Source organism: Chiroxiphia lanceolata, chromosome 4 (genome assembly GCF_009829145.1).
Source record: "Chiroxiphia lanceolata isolate bChiLan1 chromosome 4, bChiLan1.pri, whole genome shotgun sequence".
Lineage (NCBI taxonomy): Eukaryota > Metazoa > Chordata > Aves > Passeriformes > Pipridae > Chiroxiphia > Chiroxiphia lanceolata.
In genome coordinates this window covers 10,245,857-10,264,249 of record NC_045640.1, presented here as the reverse complement: position 1 = coordinate 10,264,249, position 18,393 = coordinate 10,245,857, and the positions used below count along the sequence as shown (strand labels likewise).

Below are 18,393 nucleotides of genomic sequence, written 5' to 3'. Positions count from 1 at the left end.
TGAATTCCCAATGAATGGTTTCCCAAATTCCACTTGAAAGAATTTATTTTGGCCCTGCTTACTTACAGGGGTTAGTCAATAAGTCCTCCTGCCCATGTTCGGTTTTTAGCACGTTTTAGCAAGCTACATGCTGAAAAGTATCTAATTCATTAAAACTGCTCCTAAAATGCTATGAAATATTACTCTTTCAGAAGTAACCTCCTCTAGAGAACCTGTTCCAAGCAGTTCACTTTAGATGTAAACCATGAGTTATCCGGTCTGGATTTGAGTTGTATCACAAAGAAGAAAAATAATCCCTGTTGTGCAGGAGTCTGCCCCTGTGCCTTGTGCTGAGCGACATTCCCATGACCAGCAGGGCAGGAGAAAAAAGCCGTGTCACGAAAAAAAGATGACAGCAGCTGGTTTGAGCATAGTGCTGTACACAGTATCACTTCTCCCCCAGCAAGAATTAATGCTGCTGGTGTCATCCCTTCCCCAGCAGCAGCATAAAAGGTAGTGATATTTAAATAAATGCTGGAGGAGTTTATCAATTCATTGATCCGTTAGCGAGAAGCCATTCCCCAGATTCCAACAGAGGAGAGGGAGCCAAGCGCAGGGAGCTTGGCACTGGTGCAGCACTCCAGCTAAGTGAGTTTCTGCAGCGTTGTGGTAACAGGCATTAGAGTTGTGTTGAATAAATGGGTTCTAGCTTGCTGTTCTTCCAGAAAGAAGAGCAGTGTGGGCCCTTTTCCAGCAACCTCAGAGAAACTGCAGCACAAATTGCTGGCAGTTCCCTGCCAGAAGCCCAGCCTCGCTGCTCAGAGTTTGCTACTGGCTTGGCAGCCTTCTGCATCCACCTCGCAGCTGTTTGCATCCCCACACTGTCTCCCCTGGCTTCCTGCCAAGGCTGGCAATGGATGTGGGGAGGCTGGACCAGCCCCTTGCCCTGAACCCACAGCCACACTCCAGGTGAGCCCAGCAGCTCCTGGGGAACACCTCGCACAGGCTCATCTCAGTGGGGGACAGTGATGGAACCAAGTCCTGCTGCTCTGCAGTTTAATCAGCCACAGGTTTTGAAAATAAAAAGCATTAAAATTCAAAGATGTCTGCCAAGTCAAGGAAGGCAGGAGCTTCTCTGACTGTCCTGCACTTCTGCTTGGAAACCCCACACTTCCCTCAGCTGCAGCCCTTTCCCCCCCACAAGGGTTTACTCAGCTCTCGAGCCCCTTGGAGGATAATTTAAAGATTTAAAAAAAAATATTTCAGATAAAATATTTAGGGCACAGGAGATTTTCGTATCAGTTCATAAAAGATTTAAATACTAAAATGTAATGGTGTTTTGGGTATTACTGCGAGGCAGCCTCAGGAATGGAAATTCAAGAAAAGCATTGCAACTTATAAAGTTCAGACGATACTTCTAAAAGCCTGTCTGATCTGAGAGCTGCCAAAAAGGTCAGTAAAACCAAATTTACCAGCATCCTCATGCTGTGATAGCCAAAGACCTTATCTACTTAAGTGGTTGCTAATGGAAGTTGAGGACCATACAAGAGGCAGATGCCATTTCTGGACAGGCTGCCAGCCATGTCACCCATCCCACAGCATTCGTGTCCTTAGAAGGGAAGCATAGACAGCTTCCAAGGGACTGAACTAGAAGTATCACACAGCACTTTACTCCAATGCCATGCTCAAAGTGCTTCAGGGAGCTACTGATGGGGCTCATGAAGTCCTGTGTGGTCTGTGTTTGCAAATCCTTCCCCCAAAAGGATGACTCCTGCCTTTGTGCAGATGATCAAAATTCTACAGCTACCAGGACATTGAGTAGCAGCTCCAAGACAAACACAATATTGGAAACTTATGCATTAGCTCTCACATCTTGTGATAGGCAGGAGGACCTATCTCAGCACAGAAATGTTTATTGCAATATGCATGTAACATTGCGCCTTTTGACACAGTGGTCTGCGGTATTTGGGGTCTTGTGATCCCTCTTGTTTTAAGGATGCACAGTCTTGTTCCATGGACATCCCATGGACATCCAGAAGGAGTCATCTACCACATCCAAGTGTGTCTCTCCAACCAGCCTTCTGCCTTGGGATTCAACATCTTTCGCTGCCTTCACCATAAGCCTGTACTGCAACTGCTGTTATGTTTGTCATTGACTCCTGGCTTCTTCCAGCTGTTTTCCCCCTCCCATTGTCTCTCTGCTGTTTATCAGACACAAGTCTGCTCCAAGCACTCTGCAGACACCAGGGTTCAGTTTATATTTCAGCCTTAGTGTGCTGCTCTGATCCAGGTATTATCGTCTATTGTTTCAGCTATCACTAAACCAAGGAGTGTGTATGTGTTTCCTCTCTTCACTACAGTGCAAAGCTGCCAGCAAACCTATCAGCCCATAGACCAAAGAAACTTTTTCTAGCTGCCACACTCAGGAGTAGCATTCTGACCAGCCTGAGGAAGCCTATCTGCCCCCTTTCATAAGTTCTTCTGAACTAATTGATGCCCACAAACCACTTTCAGATGCAAACTTCTCCAGGTCCAACACCAGGTGTCCAAAACCACCAGAGATTTTTAAATCCTCCCTGGTGCTTTCCATTCAACTTGGCATTCAGTGTTGTAAACCAGAGGACCTGCCTCAAGTAAGTGCAGGTCTGTGCAGGGAAAAGCAGCATCATTTGCTTCCTTATAAATGCCACTGCAGTGTGGTTACTCATAGAATCATAGAACATCTCAAGTGGGAAAGGACTCATCAGGATCTTCAAGTTCAACTCCCTGCTGCTCACAGGAGTACTGAAACCATGTAACTAAGAGCGTTGTCCAGACACTCTTTGGACTCTGACAGGCTTAATGCCGCGACCACTTCCCCGGGAGCCTGCTCCAGTGACTGACCACCCTCTCAGAGAAGAATCTCTTTTTAATGTCCAACCTGAACTTCCCCAATGCAGATTTGGATGTAAGCAAAGCTAATACTACCAAAAGGAGTGACAGAGTGCCTGCCACCATCCATTTCTCAGCTGAGTCGATCATGCAAGTGCAATCAACAAGATTACTTTAAATTATAGATTAACTGGCCCTGGTTCGCCTGTGGCGGATTAGCAAGCACTCAAATGACTCTTTTTTTGGCAGAAAAACTGCCTCCAGTAGGTCAGCAAAGATTATTCTGATAGTAACAAAACTGAAGAGCTAACAGACTGGATTTTCAGTACTGCAGAACATACCTACTTCCAGCCAACTCCACAGCGTGCGAGGTATATGCAGCTTAAATAAGAAACCAACCCCAGATGTGTGAGGAGGGAGTGCAGGCCTGAAGTATGGAACCTAAAACCACACAGATGAAGGAGATATCCAGCATGAAGATGCCTGTACAGACAAGCTGTCTGAAGGGAGTCTTTGGCAGACGTGATTGGCAGTGGGAATTCTTATTCTGTTCATCCCTTAACATTAAGTTGACAGACTTCTCCATAGCCAGAAGGAGCACTTCTGAATCCTCATGTTCTAAGCAAGTCTTCAATTGCTCAGAAGGCTGGGATTCTTTAGTTATAAAAACCAGCTTTAATGACTGTAGAATCAGAGACCTAAACAATGAAACAAGGAACTACCATCTGATTGCAGAGAAACAAGAATAAACAATTTACAGAAAACCAAGCCATTTCACAGCACAGTGTCTCACTCCCTTTAATAAAAGTGGCCAATGTTTTCCTTTGTCTGTGCAAACAGAAGGCAATGGTGCATTTCCCAGGGGAGGCACTCTTGTGCAACTGTTTATTAGAGGCAATCAGTCAACTCCAAAGGACTTAAAAATTCAGTCCTCTTCTCCCCCACCTCAATCACCTTATGGTAAAAACTACTTTGACTGGCTTTAGCTCCTAATTTGCTGTGGATTTTGAGGAGCTCAACAGCCTGATCCACAAACCTTCCCAACCATGGGCAAAAACAAGTCTGACTGCTTCTTGTCAACATCTCACCAGCCATATAGATGAAAATATCCTCCATGCTGTCTTTAATGCCTGGCAGCAATATCCCAGTGGCTGAAGCTGCTCAAGCAGACCAAAAATGCATCACAGGCAGCAGTCTAAAATATTCAATGCTGGCATCATGGTTTTCTCCATTTGCAGCCTCTTTCCTCTCTGCACACTGTGCTTCACGGTAACTGGACAGGCAGATTATACTAAAGCTCATGCCCACCTTGTCAAATGATTTCTCATCAAGTCTCAGTGGGAACTAATTGAAGATTAAACTAATCATTCCATGAGGCCTCTTATGCAGTGTTTTGTCACTTTTTGTGAATACATTAAGGAGAACTTCAGTGAAGTGCTGATCTGGCAGGACCACTGAACACACAAGCTGGAGTGACTAGACAACCCAACACACATCTGAGAAACGAGAACTTTGGATATCCTCAATAAATGGGACAAGACAAACCCTTATGCATTTCTTCTGGCTGTACAAACCAGCCCAGCAAAATGGTAATAGTGTTTTCCAAAATATCATCCTGACTTTTCTGAAAACAAAGGAGCAAGTCTGACAAGAGCTGCTTGATGTTACATGAAATATTCCCAAGGAACTCTCTGATCTTCTCTACCTCCTGAAATCTGGAGAATACCACAGCCAGGCACTCTAACTTGTGTTGATCCCTGCTTCAACCTGCTTCCACAAGAGCCAAATTCTTTCATCAGCCAATCTGTAGCTCCATCCCTGACCTCTGATCCGCACAGCGCCTCTCTGGGTATTGTACACAGCTATCAGATAACCACAAGTGACATCCAGGCTTCCTCCAGCCTCTGGGTAAAAGCTGTAAAGAGGGGTCATGGCAGACCCCCAGATGAAAAAATTAATGTAGTTTTTCTGCAGTGCCTTGCAGGGTTAAAGGAGCCATTTAACCAGGGATGAAAGCTGAAAGATAGGTCCAAAAAGCTTTTTTGTTTTGAAGCAACAGAAAACACCCTCTGGAATGGCAGAACCTGACACTATACTCAGTAATAAAAAGCAAGATCCCAAAAGCAGGATCAGATATACTCTTACTAGTGTTTGCTTCGACAGAAATTTGCATTTTCAAGGCTCTTCTGCTGTAACGGCAAAAGAGAACCGCAAATACTGGTCACCACAGCTATCAGGAATATTTCAGGAGTATTGTATACATCTCATTATTGTGCTATATTCTACTGTGCCTCCCTTGCTTTTATCTTACAAATAAGAACTCCTTCAGGCAGGCATCACATGCAAGTTCCCATCTAAGCATTTAAAATATTACAAGTGGTGTGAGTTATCAGTCAAGGTTTCTGGAATCACTCTCACTTTTAAGATAATTTAGATGCTCCTCACTACTTTCAACATGCTAGTATATGGGAAAGCAAGATTAGCTTTGGTTTAGACTATTAACGTAATATGATTGCAGTGCACTCAGAAATGGTAAAAAATCAACTCTCTTTCATTCCCAATTGCTCAATTCAGTATGAAACCACAGTAAAACAGTAAGCAAATCTTGTGAATAAGGCTTTCATTTACATTTGACAGAGAGCCAACATCTGTGTTGCTATTTTATTTATACACACAGACACATATATATACACACATACACACTTTTTATACTTTTATATAAATACACATGCACATTGTTTTACCTGGTTGCTTTCTAACAGTAACTATTTCAATATAAGTTTTTGAAGAGGAGAGGAAAGGTCTGCTGAAGGAAGATTGGGTCACGGCCTCACCACAGAGCCCAGACAAAGGGTTCAACATGCACATTAACCCTCATAAAGTGGAAAAGCATTGTATTTTCTCTCCAAAAATTCAGAAAGCATTGCATGTCCTTACAGACTGTGCACCATCTCAGGACAAATCCCAGACTGCTAAAAATCAAAACCACGCTTGGATGCCACAAGTTGTTCTTCTGTGTCCTGTAATTTTGTATAAGAATCACCAAAAATAAAAATTATTTTGTCCATCTTTAAGGAAGGACAAAATTCTCATTAGAGAATTTTGCATATAAAAGCTTGAGGAGATGGTAAGTCCAATACTGAGCTGCAAGAAAGCATGTCCCCAGTGAGACACGAAAAATTGTTGCACTCTCAAAACCATGGAAAAAAAATGTTTGAAGTTAACACATTTTAAAATATACTCCTCCAGCCTACTGGCTAACATCTCTGACATGGTCCAGTGGCACAGCACCCTCAGAGCCAGTGCATCAGAAGGAACCAAATGAGTTCAAGGACGAAGAACCAACCAGTTAAACCCTATGAAAACCCATGTCAGTGACCACCACAGAGAGAGGTGGACAGACTCCTCTGTCCACAAGGAACAAACCTGTAAAATCACTGCCTACAAGGGACTGAAACAGTGACTGACTTGACCTCCTCTGGCCAAAGAGAAGACAACACAGTACCTTCTCCACACTCAAAAACTGCAGCCTGAACCACTTGGCTCCATTCCCTTCCCTGACATTTCAGAGGCAGAGCAGAAGGAAAGCACAGGCTCAGTGCACAAACCCGCACCTTCGTATCTTCAAGGGTTTTATAGTGTGGAAGAAAAAATTCAGTACCTGCTGTCCTAGGAACAGAAGATCCTCCATGAGCCTTAAAGTCAAAGCAGGACTCCTCACAGCAGATCACGGACCCAGAGCAGAACTTCGCATCTGGGGAGAGAGAGTTTGGCAGAACAAGGCACTGTGTGGGGAGGGGAGTGAGGAGACATTTCGTACCACTCAAGCAGGAAGGTCAGCTGTGGTTAGCCAGGGTTATCTTGCAAAGGTCTAGAGAGCTAGGTTTGATTTAGTTTTTAAAGTCTAGCCTTTCAAACAGCACTGACAAATGTATTCCCCATGCTATATAGCCCCATCATAAATAACTTGAATCAGCCCACAGGCCTTCAATAACCTCATTCCCGTGTGCTGAAAGCTGCTCATTTTAAGCATAAAGAATATGACACACATCCTCATCTGCACATCTTACCATGGCCAGCAAAAGGTGTCTCTTTAAAAGACATTCCAGCCTCACCCAGGGCACCAACAGGTATAATTTTTCCTGACTTTTCTGTCATCTGCCCAACTTCTTCATTAGGAAGTTAATACTCAGTGCTCAGCCCGCTGTCCTTCAGAGGATTGCAAACCCTTTTTTAAAATATGGTGGGTCCCGAAGGTATTGTTACCAGAAGAAGAAGCCAGAGAAAAGCAAGGGGAAAAATTTCTAAAGCTTCTAAATGACTGTGAAACTGAAGTAATTTTCAGAAGAGAATTGGACACTCCAGAGCTGAAGTCAACCTTGCATGTCCTTCAGTCACATCTCACAATGAAACACACTCTCAATTCACTTTGGGCAAGGTCCTCAAAGCCACACGGATACCTGAAGAGAATCACAACAGGAAACAATTTCCAACTCTAAACACAGAGCTAAATCAGCCATGACTTTTCCCCTCCTCCAACCTGACAGTCTGCAGGAACCCATTTTTTCACCAAAAGAAGGTATTTGGGTACCTCAGGTTTTTCTTCCTCCATGCTGAGATCCAAATATTTTGGCCAAGGTGAACCTCTTAGCACTTATGCCCAGGAAGCCCAGTTGGGATTGGGAGGTCGTGAACACAGCTAATGCTCCTCAACGTGGCTCTGGTGTCAGTATGAGGGAGCAGCTGCTCCAACTTTCATTTAAAGACATGGCTGGAGGAAGAAGGTGTGGTTTGGGGTGGCACCAAAATAGCACCTGCTGCCAGGACAAGGTGGTTGCAACCTCTCCCTGTGGATAGAAGCACTGGGTTTGGACTCTGCCTCCAGGGCTGGTTTTGGTTTTTATCCAAAGATGTTTTAATGCAAATTACATAGTAAGCAGCCTTGGGAATGCCGCCAGATACCTGCTCCCCACCTCTCTCTAGGTAGGCTACAATCAGGCTCCCACTTGCTTCTTCTCTCGGGCTCTGCGAATCCTTCTCCGCACCATGGCACAACTTCAATAGAACAGGCTGAGAGGTTGCCTACAGCCTGGGAAGGGACAGGTGGATTTGAATATCCCTTGGGAGAAGGAGGACCCAAACCCAAGTTCGACCACTTCTGAGATGAGTATTAAAACCATTGAGTTATTATATGAAAACCACCACACCAATCATTTGTATCTTAAGCAGCAAGTGCAGGGCTGTGAGCTGAGACCTCAGCAACAGGGGCAGGTTTGACTCACCGGGCCGGGTTTGGAGCTTGCAGAGTGTGGGAGCTGCTTGTGGGATGTGGCGTGAGAGCTGGCTGGGGATGTGGGTGGGAAAAGGGTCTCCAGGAGTCTGAGCAGATACGAGGACAAGTACTGGGGAGGGAACCAGATCCTGCAAACAAGTCCTCTTGAAATCACCAGAGGTACATCTGGTCCCAGCATCTGAAGTCCTAACCTTATTTTAGGGTTAAAATGTCAAACTAAAATCTCTTTTATCACCACCAAAGTGCTTTTACCTTGCATTTTTAAGTGTTTGTTTAAGCTGAGGTTAAAAACAGGCTGGGCTTCTTGACTCCTTTTCCAGATCATAAAACTCTCTGAAGTCCAAAAGAGTATAGAATGTTTCTATAGTTTGACTAACAGTTGTGTGCCTAGTTAACTTCCTGCACCTTCTTCATCCTCAACGTAAAAGAGTTTACCTGCAAAAATTTAACTAAAGGCATTTCTTAAAGGAATTTTTAGAGTAACTGTTAGCCAGTGTGTTTTTATCACAACCCAACTCAATAAAGTAACACCTAGCTCTACATTTAATTGTTAGGGAAAAGTCCGTAATTAAAGAGCAAGTCTATGCATGTGTTTTTAAATACTGTGAGCCTCATTTTCTTCAAATTTGTTGTTTCTTCCAATTCTTTAAATATGCATTTGAAAGAAGTAGAGGGGCAGGTAGCACTCTTTGGAAGTTGCAAATAGGTCTTTTGAGAAAATAAGTACATTTTAATCTCACTGAAACATACTTAACCATAAAAACAGGAGGTAAGAGGTAGAAAAGTTGCACTTTTTGACAAAACAGAGGATGTATCCCCCTAAATAGGGACAGATGAATAGCCTGAGTAAATGGAAATATTTGCAATTCATTTTAGACATCTAGCAAGATGTGTGCCAGAGCTCTAGAATTTGTTTCAGGCCCTTTCAGAAATAAAGTCTGACACAAGATTTTGATTTAAATTTCACTCATCCTAGTGACACAGTCATTAGTTTATTCAACAGCATTAAAAGTGAACAGCAAGTGCCCCTAGAAACCTCCTCCCACAGAATAAGAAAGTGAGAGGTAAAATTCTGCATCATTCCACGCTGATGATTTTTTTAGACAGAATTTCCCACTCACCTTAACAAGGTGATAATTAAAAAATCTCTGCCAAGGAACACAACCTCCTCACTGGACCCCCACAGCTCTGAACACACCTGCTGCTGGAATTTGATGTCCTGTATCTAGAGCATCAGAAAGTGTTTGGGAGACTTATTTAGGAACAAGTACACAGTTGCACAGAGATTAAATTCCTTGGAGTTCTTTTTCTTTTTTTTCTTTAATTATTCTAAGGAAAAACAAGAGAGGATCCTGCAGTTTGGTAAATCTGAACATAAGGACACAAACATGGCTTGTCATCCTTCCAACCAATCACCTGATGGCTACAGTTGTGTCTCTGCTGACTTGCTACAGCTGTTTTTTTCAGGTTTTGCAATGGTATGGGAGTATTACAAAGTCTAATATTGCTTTTGGTATATGGAGAGCAATGCTGGCCAATCCTACTTGCACGATCCCATTATTCAATTAAATATCCAAAAATAAAATATACCACATGCCAATACAGAGCACAGTCTTACCAGCCCTAAATCAGGGTCAGGTTTATGCTTTTGTGGCCTCTCTAAATATGCTCAATTTGAATGAGCTGTACCCTCTGCCTGTTTGAGAATGACTGGCCACTTTCATTTCGCAGGATGGATCCACACCCCTTAGGGCACATCTGAGCTCAGGCTTATTTTTTTTCCCCCACAGAACACTAAGGTGCAGATCAGAGCATGGCTGATATCCACACTAGTTGCTGTACTGTCAGTGTATGTTCTGTACCACAGAGAAAGAGAATCCAGACTGCAGAAAAACCTACTGCACACACCATCACCTTCCTCTGAATCTCATATGAGCAATGACTTTGCACCCACAGGAGGAGACCAACTGTGTCACTCTTCCAGCATGGGCTGCCATCCAAACCCATAGCTGGTACTACCACACACACACACCCTTATTCAGTGGCAAGCAAGCTCTTATTGTCCTGTATCCTTCCTCCTCTTTCAGATCTCAGTCAAGACTTTTCACCCTTGGCACTGAATCATCTATTTTACTACCTTTAACCCCCCTCAATTTGGCATAATTTGTTTTCCCAGACCCACCACTGTGATTTTCCAAAAAAAATGAAGGAAGCAAAGATCACGTAAGAAAATCCTACGTACCTTCATGGTACTGTGTAGCTCTCCTACAACACTCACTAGTCTGCCTTCATGCCAGCCTACAACATCTTCAAACCCTTGAGCCCCATCTCTTGGGCAAAGATTCTTGGTGAGACAGACATTCACTTCAGCAGTGAGAGCTTCAGCAATGAAACAGTCACTTCTGTGGTTGCAAAATACAGCCAAAATCTGAAAAAAATATCCCCTCCAGTTCACACTTTTGTCTAGATCAGTCACCAAAGATGCTCCACATAAAGCTAGAGACTGGATGTTGGTGCAGAGCTCAATAGCCCTAAGAAGCAGAAACTCCCAATTAATGCTAAAAAAGAGCTTCTAGTCAGATTTAAGCTATGTCCCTAGACAAAAAGAGGTTCATCAGGAGAGTGATCCAGCCTCTGAAACAAATGCATCAAATTCCAAATGTCATTGGATTTGATCCAAATGGATGCCTTTTCTGGGCCTGGTGCTAATAAACCAGCATGCTTCAAACAAGAAGCAGCACCAGAATTGCAAATGTCTTTTCCATGGACCAGGGCAGTACCTCACCTCTTCTCTTCTGACATTTTCCTAATCTCACAGTCAGAGACTGGCCAGAGCCCTCCCAGTTCCAGTGAGAGAACCATGTCTGGGATGTGTGTATTATAGTAGTACAGATGTAAAATGGTTAAGTGGATCACTGAAGGCATCCACCACTGCTTTGTGATGCATTTGAAGAACTTTAAAAGCAAGCAAATAAAACACATCAAACAATCTAAATGAAGAATTATTTTTTTCCCTTCTTAGATTACATAAAAGATTTTGGCCCATTTAAAATAGACATCCTCAATTAAAATTATATCTAGCTACAATGAGGTAGTAGTCTTGTTATGACTGAGTCATTGTTGCACAGACTTGACTCTTACTATGGAAAAAAGGGGGGCTCTTTGGTATGGAATGGTTTCTCAAATAAAGTTATTCTGTAAAGAAAACTAGTATAAGAAAAGCAATTAATAAATTAATTAATAGCTATATGAAAGATTTTTTTTCAGCCTAGTTATTCTGCAACAGAACTTAATCATGAACTCCTCTCTCCCAATGATTATCTCATCTCTCTGAACAGTACAAGCAAAAAATTGCTGTGTACCTTCCTCCCTCTAATGAGGACTATGGGAAACAGCAGAGACATCAGACACTTTACATGCCTACCTCTCCCCATATGTCCCACAGATGCCAAAACCCTCAAAAATTTCCCTTCCCTGATGTCAAAACAAATATGAAAAAGGATTTTCACAAATATAAAAGAGACAAGGAAGGGAAAATTGGGCAGCTTTTCAGGTGGATATGACAGGTAATTCAGATGTGACCCAAAAAATAAATAAAAAAAATAGTTTTAGAATCTAGCTCAGTTTTCAGGATGAATGACACTGCTGAACAAGGGGGGGAAGACATAATAGGTGGTGTAACAAGAGTAGGACAGCTGTCTACTGACATGTAGGCAGAGCTGAAAAAGCTTAATGCATTCAAACCAGAGACCAGAGAATTCACTGGCAGCATTTGAGAAAAAAGCTGTGTGCTGTGGTGCCAACAGTAGTGGAGGTCTGGACATGGCAACCCCAGGGGTCCTTTCCAAGCCTGTGTTTAAATCTCCTGGCACAGAAACCCTTCTGTACCTATGAGCATTCTTGCAGCTTTTCTGTGTACTATTTCTACTCCTACAGTATTCAGGACACAGTTATCACACTTGGGCACATTGTGGATTTACACACAAACCTCAAACCTTCTTTTTTATTTTAAGCATTCTTTAAAGTCTTTTTCATCCTATTTATCTTCTTGATCACTACTAAGGATTGAGCTGATATTTTCCAAGAGTTACACACAATGGCACCAAGGTATTTTCCTGAATGGTTACATCTCTGTGCATGCATAGGTACGGTTCTTTTCTCTTTATGCATTACTTTGCAGATGTCTAGATAAGGTGAGAAAATGGAGAATATTCACAGTCAGTTCTAGTTTTAACTACCTTGAAAATTTCTTATGATAAGTTTGTCCACTCTCTTTTTTTCCCCTAAAGCATTAGTAGGTAATTTAACAGTAGAGATACCAACAGAGATTCTTGCAGCCTGGTGACTTCCTGCAACTGGAAAAAGGATGACTTAGTCTCTAGCCTGAGGTTTTATTACCTTTAACTAATTAGAACCATAACCACTTCAAAACTACAGGAAGACATTCCCTTTTATTTCTGAACTATTTAGGGAGTTTGTTGACTATTGGTAAGGGACCCTGGAAGTCCAGCTATACGTTATCAACTAAATCTTCTCTGCCCAAGGGCTACTAGGCTTCAAAGTACACAGATTTATGACAGCTTCCTTCTACAAAATTAATTTTGACATTTACCCAATATATCATATTTACAAGTCTTCATTTTAGTTTCCATAAATTTGACCAAGGAAGGCTCGATTTACCAGTGTACATAGCCCTTTAAACATTCATTACATTTGCCACCTTCAATTGTCACATCAATTATTTAATCCATATCAAAGGAAACCATTAATTCAAGAACTTTACATTTGGGACTCTTGGGTGGCTACCATGGCTACCACCTATTTTTATCAATAGTATTACGCATTTTATCCAATTGTTCTAAACCTGTTCTGCTGACACTTCAGTTTAAAACACACTTTCAGATACCAAAATGCTCCAGAAGAGAGGGCTCCCTGAGATCCTTTATGATGAACAGCAAAGCAAAGATTTATTTAGCCTTGTAACAACCCTGTGTACTTTGAGTGTTCTTATTACACTGCAATTGCCTATCAAGCTGCTGATGGACAGGCTTCCTACCCTTCATGTGTTTGAAGTGGTTTTGTCATTGTTTCTGCGAGTTTAGCAAGCTGCCCCTCAGAATTGATTCTACCTGCCTTGTTTACCTTGCCTTATTTAACTTGCCTGTATGCTCTTTTCTATTTATTCTGTTCAGACATCAACTCCACTTTCTGAAAGATTTCTTTTTACTTCTAACAACATTCTGCTCTTCTTCTGAACACCACCAGCTTTACAGTCCTTCCTCCTCAATCCTTTTGATAAAAGAGATACACGCTTCCTTGAGCTCATGATAGTCTTCTCACCAGCTGCATGTTCTCTGCAAGTATCTTACTCTTTTAGCTGTTACTTTGAACAACAAAATTCATAGAATCATTCATATATTTATCTATTCTACCTCTTAAGAGATTTTTTTGTTTGTGCAGTGACAAGAGAACTGAGTTTGTCATGGTCATTGCACATTGCTCTGGTTTAAAAACAGCGTCATCTTTTCACTGTTACGTTAAACCATAGAATCATAGAACAATATTATGTTGTTTCACATCTCTGTGTTGCTTTCCCTGTTGTCTCTCACATCAAGATCTTTCTCCTTTTCTGGTCCTATGTTCAGCGTCTTTGGTATTTCTCCATTTACTTCTGCAGGGAAAGGCCCTTTCTTCCCTTGTACTTCACTGCACACTCTCTGGATCACAAGCATTTCAAACAAATACCAGTCTCTCCTCCGAACAAAATTGCTCCATTTGCCAAGACAAGAGCAGTTCATATTTCCCATATTTCTAAAACAGAGTTCTCAGATTTCCCCAGTCAGCATTTTGATAAAGAGAGTTTTCCGGAGGGTTTCATGACCATGTTTCTAATTTTTTTTGTTTGTAATACTAATTGCAAACACAGTAAACATCAATACCAACACTGCCACCTCCACGCCTCCTCGAGATAAGAAATGTATTCCTCTAGCCTTATTTTTCTTTGTTTCCTACAAAAGCACTGAAGTTCCCTGGAAGGGCAGTTTCTTCACACCTCCAGGATAGTTTGGATGACAAGTCTAAGAAGATTAGCTTCTGTAATGTTTTCTAAAAACCACTGTAAAGGAGGATCACTGACACGGATGACTGATTTTCATCCAGGAGATTCTAGCATTGTTCCACTATCTCATGCATTTATTAGGATTTCATTTCCTTCTGAAGCCTCAAGGGAAATTTCATAATCAGCACACCTGGTATGTGTAGTATAAATAATTAAGAGGATGCCCTCTCTAACAATCTATGCAGAAAGGCTGTTCTGCTGTAAGAAATGGCCTGGATCACAGCCTTGTTAGAAGGAAGAATTAGGGTTGTAAGATCCTCTCCATTTTCAGACTCAGAAAAACTCATGAACATTTACTGAACCAAATGGAGTCAAGATTCTACCTGATTGAGGTAGAGGAACCTACTCAATCAGTATGTTTAGGAGTTGTTTCAAGATTATTTTTTCTACGCTGTCAGCATAAATGGTACTTTAGCACCATTTTTCTATCCCACAATTTAATTTATTGCTTGCCTTAAGAAAAAAGATCATGACACCAATTTAGCTTATAATCACATCAAGAAAAATACTTTATGTGACAAATTTGGCAATAAGCCAGCACTGCATAAACTGGTTTGATGAGAAAAATACTAAGGGCAGACCATGGTAAAGAGGAGAGAGATCATGAGACACTCTCCATACGTGGCTTTATCTGTTCAGCAATTTTCAAAGGCAGTAGTTGTTACAGCCCAGGCTCTGGTGGTCTTTTGTGGTTTCCCCCTCAGACACTAAGAGCACTTAAGTCTTCACAAAGTGAACATTATGCAAAGAAGGAATTACTTTATTATCACAAATAGATAAAATAGTTAACACCTGCCTTGCTGTCTGATGGCTCACACTAACATGTTGGTAGCATCTCTGCTTTACCAATAGAACCCTTTGTTCTGAATTTTTCTTTCTGCTACCTTTGATCAGTCCCCTGTTTTAAGCTGTATTTAATACTTTCTCTCCAGATCCCTCATTGGAAATATTTTTTTTTTTCTTTCCCTAAACCCAAACTCAAGTTTTACTCTAAAGCTTCTAAAAAAGTTTTATCATATCGTGTGCTTCACTTTACACTGCCATCTGGAACTAAAGTACAGCAGAGTAAATGACATATTTGTGATTTGGAATCCAGTTTTGTAGATAGAAGAGGTTAAGCAGTTCATTTAAATACGCCGTTTTGATATGTAACTAAAATAGATTCAAACACTGAGATTTGCTCACCATCATTACTCCCATTTTCCAACACATTAATTAGATATAGGCAATCAAATCAAGAAAATCAGCTTCTCATCACGGACTGTATTCTAAATTATAAATATTTTACAGCTAAAAAAATGATAATTAATAATTTGTGACCAGAATATTAGACCTGACATGAACAGTACATGCATGCAACATTTTGTAAATATACTCCCACCTTTTGAACTTGCCCGGTTGCCTTAGGTCCATTTTGGCTCTTACACATCTTTCTAAAGCAGATTTGAAAGATCTCTGACTAATTAAATCTATTGCTATTAGTGTGAGTAGGCCACATTTAAATTCAATTTTTAATGGGTTATGACCCAGAAGTGTATTCATTACCAGAATTTCTCTCTTTCTAAAAGCCTGATACTGCAATTGGATTGATGGGGCACATCCTTACACCAACATGTTGCTTTAGGGGGACTCTGCTTGGGTGCAAGGGTCCTCTAGAACCAAAACCTTTACCTGCAGCATGATAAAGCATCACAGGATTATAGTCATTGCCCCAAGAAAAATAAAAAAGACTCATCTTTATCTTCTAACTTGGTTTGTCTTGGCATCATCAAGACTTTACCCCTCAATTTAGAAAACGAGAAGCAAGAAGTTACCAAGGCAGAAAGATCCAGGCATCCTACAGTAAAATTCAGTACTTGGTTTCAGTGCCGCCTTTTTCTTACTCTACCCAGAGCAGTAGGATGCACAGGATCTGATGCATTAAACCCATTTCAGAATCCTCAGCAAAAAGTGGGTTTCAGTTTAGGAAGTGATAACAGGAGGGCCCTGGGCATGTCTGCAGTGAAAAGTCCACTAGTAAAGCTTCATAAGCTGAGCGGTATTTTTCCTCTCTTGGAGAACTGTGTGATTTGAAAGTGCACAGAATGGTTTTACTTCCATGGGACAAGCACTTTGACAACTTCAGGTACTTTGTGACACTGGTAAGACTCACCTTTCTCCTCTGGATGCTCCGTGCTGCTCTAGTGGGAGCCCTTCCGCCCCCAGACCCTGCTCCCCTCAGTCCAATTGGCCTGGTCTGCACGGGCTTAGCTGTGTGAGCCCACTGACATCCATGTGCTGGAAGTACTCTCAAGCTGTGGGGACTAAGGGGTTAATCCAGCTCGCAGGCATACATTAAACCCTGCTAAGAGCATTCCACAGAAATACCATCCTGAGCTCCCAGCCCAGAAGGAACAGCCAACCTGACACACTCTCTATCCGTGATTTTAAAGTCAGCAGCAATAGGGCATTTTGTGGGGCACTCATAAACCCTTAGAAACCTGTGGGCATGGAAAACTAGCCATTGTATGGACAGCTGCACAGAAAAAAACTGGAGAGCCGTTTATGCAGCATTAGCTGTGAAAGTTGTACTTTGCTTTAAGCACTCATTTCGAGTTCTACCACCTGTTTAAAAAAGTATTTCCTCATTCATTTTAAAAGCTGCAGCTCCATCCCCCCTCTTGTCTGCATAAAGATGTCATAAAGACGCACACTTACAGGAGAATAAAAGAACCTGCAGTTGTAAGTATCCCAGATATTGGTCTCTATCAGGCTATATAAACCAGAGCTTTAGCAGTCTCTCAGGAGTTTGCTGTAAAAGCAATTGGAACTGCAATTAACAACAGCACATCTTAGGATAGGGAAAGACTTCTAACTAGAAGCTAATTAGGAGGGCAAACACTGAAGCTTGTTAGCTGAGATGCTAATGAGAATTATACTTGAGTGGCAGCAGACTAGCTATTCAGAGTTAATTAGAAACCTCAGCTGATAGTATATTGCTCTTAAGAGCTTTCAAAACAAACAACTGGAAAAACTGTCCTGCAGCTAAGGATCCAGCATGCCATGTTGAGTAATTCATGGGCACAGAGAACAGCCAGAAGATTACACTCAAGCATCAGGGTAATCTAACAGCCTCTGAAAAAGGTAGAGAGGAGGTTTTTAGGAGGTGCATGCCCGCCTGGATTTTCTGCAATGGATCAGTTCATTGGTGGCAACCCTGATGCTGCATTACCCACTGCCTGGCGAAAACAGCATCCAATTGCACCAGAGGATGAGTGGGGGGCTGCCACACGCCCAAAATATCCTGACCAGTCTTGTGAAGAAGCGGGACACGGACCTGGGCTGATCCAACAGCCCCTGACAGCTCTCCTATCCCACCCCCAGCCTCTCCCATTCCAGCCCTCAGCTCTCGGCCGGGAAAGCTGCTGGTGTCAGCTGTACCAGGGCAAAGCCACAGCCGTGTGCAATTGCTCTCACCACGACTTTGCCTTCCCGGGACACGGGAGGGGTTTACTCTCTCCCCCTCTTTGTGCGGTGAGGGGGCAAAGAGTAAATCGGAGCACTTCGAGGGGAAAAACCTTTTAAATGTACGATGGCCGCAACGGGGATGTGAAGTGTGGCCTTACCTGGGCTGAGTTGCATGGCTGATTCCTGCTCTGAGCAGAGCCAGGGAGGCAAAGCAGAGGGGCTGCCTGTTTAAATGTTTCCTCTGTGCCTGATTGGAAGCGCAAGAGCCAGTCAGGGGCAGGGGAGAGGCTGCTAAACTCAAAGTAGGTTGCTTGTTTCAGGAAAAGGTTGGATACTGGAGAACCTGCACACCGGTTTGCAGGGCACATGAAAACACATAAAAACATTCAGTGTCACAGGGGAGAGAAATGCTCCAGAAGAATTAGGGGGATTTAGAATTTCACCAAGGCCCTGTTTGCATTAAAACTTGCAGCAATTTAAGCAAAATGTGGGTTTAATTCTATTTATTGAAACCAATTGCAAATCCATGTGGATGCTCTTAAACAGATTCAGCTTTCCAAAAGAAAAACCAATGCAATGGAGATTTCAATTAAAGCACAGAGGAGCATCCACAAATGAGTTTACACCAGTGTAATTAAACAGATTTCAAAGTTTAACTTTAGCTTAACTAAAGATTTCAAAGTTT

General features: G+C 42.2%; 1 protein-coding gene across 1 annotated transcript in view; it reads right to left on the bottom strand.

Moving 5' to 3' along the window:
• The window catches only part of MSANTD1 (Myb/SANT DNA binding domain containing 1), a 44,538-nt gene extending 26,637 nt beyond the window's left edge, over positions 1-17,901 (bottom strand). The window contains exon 1 of the mRNA XM_032684904.1: positions 17,867-17,901. Coding sequence (XP_032540795.1) covers positions 17,867-17,882 — 16 coding nt within the window. The 5' untranslated portion in view covers positions 17,883-17,901. The remainder of the gene's footprint in view (positions 1-17,866) is intronic.
• Between the last annotated feature and the right edge of the window lie 492 nt (positions 17,902-18,393).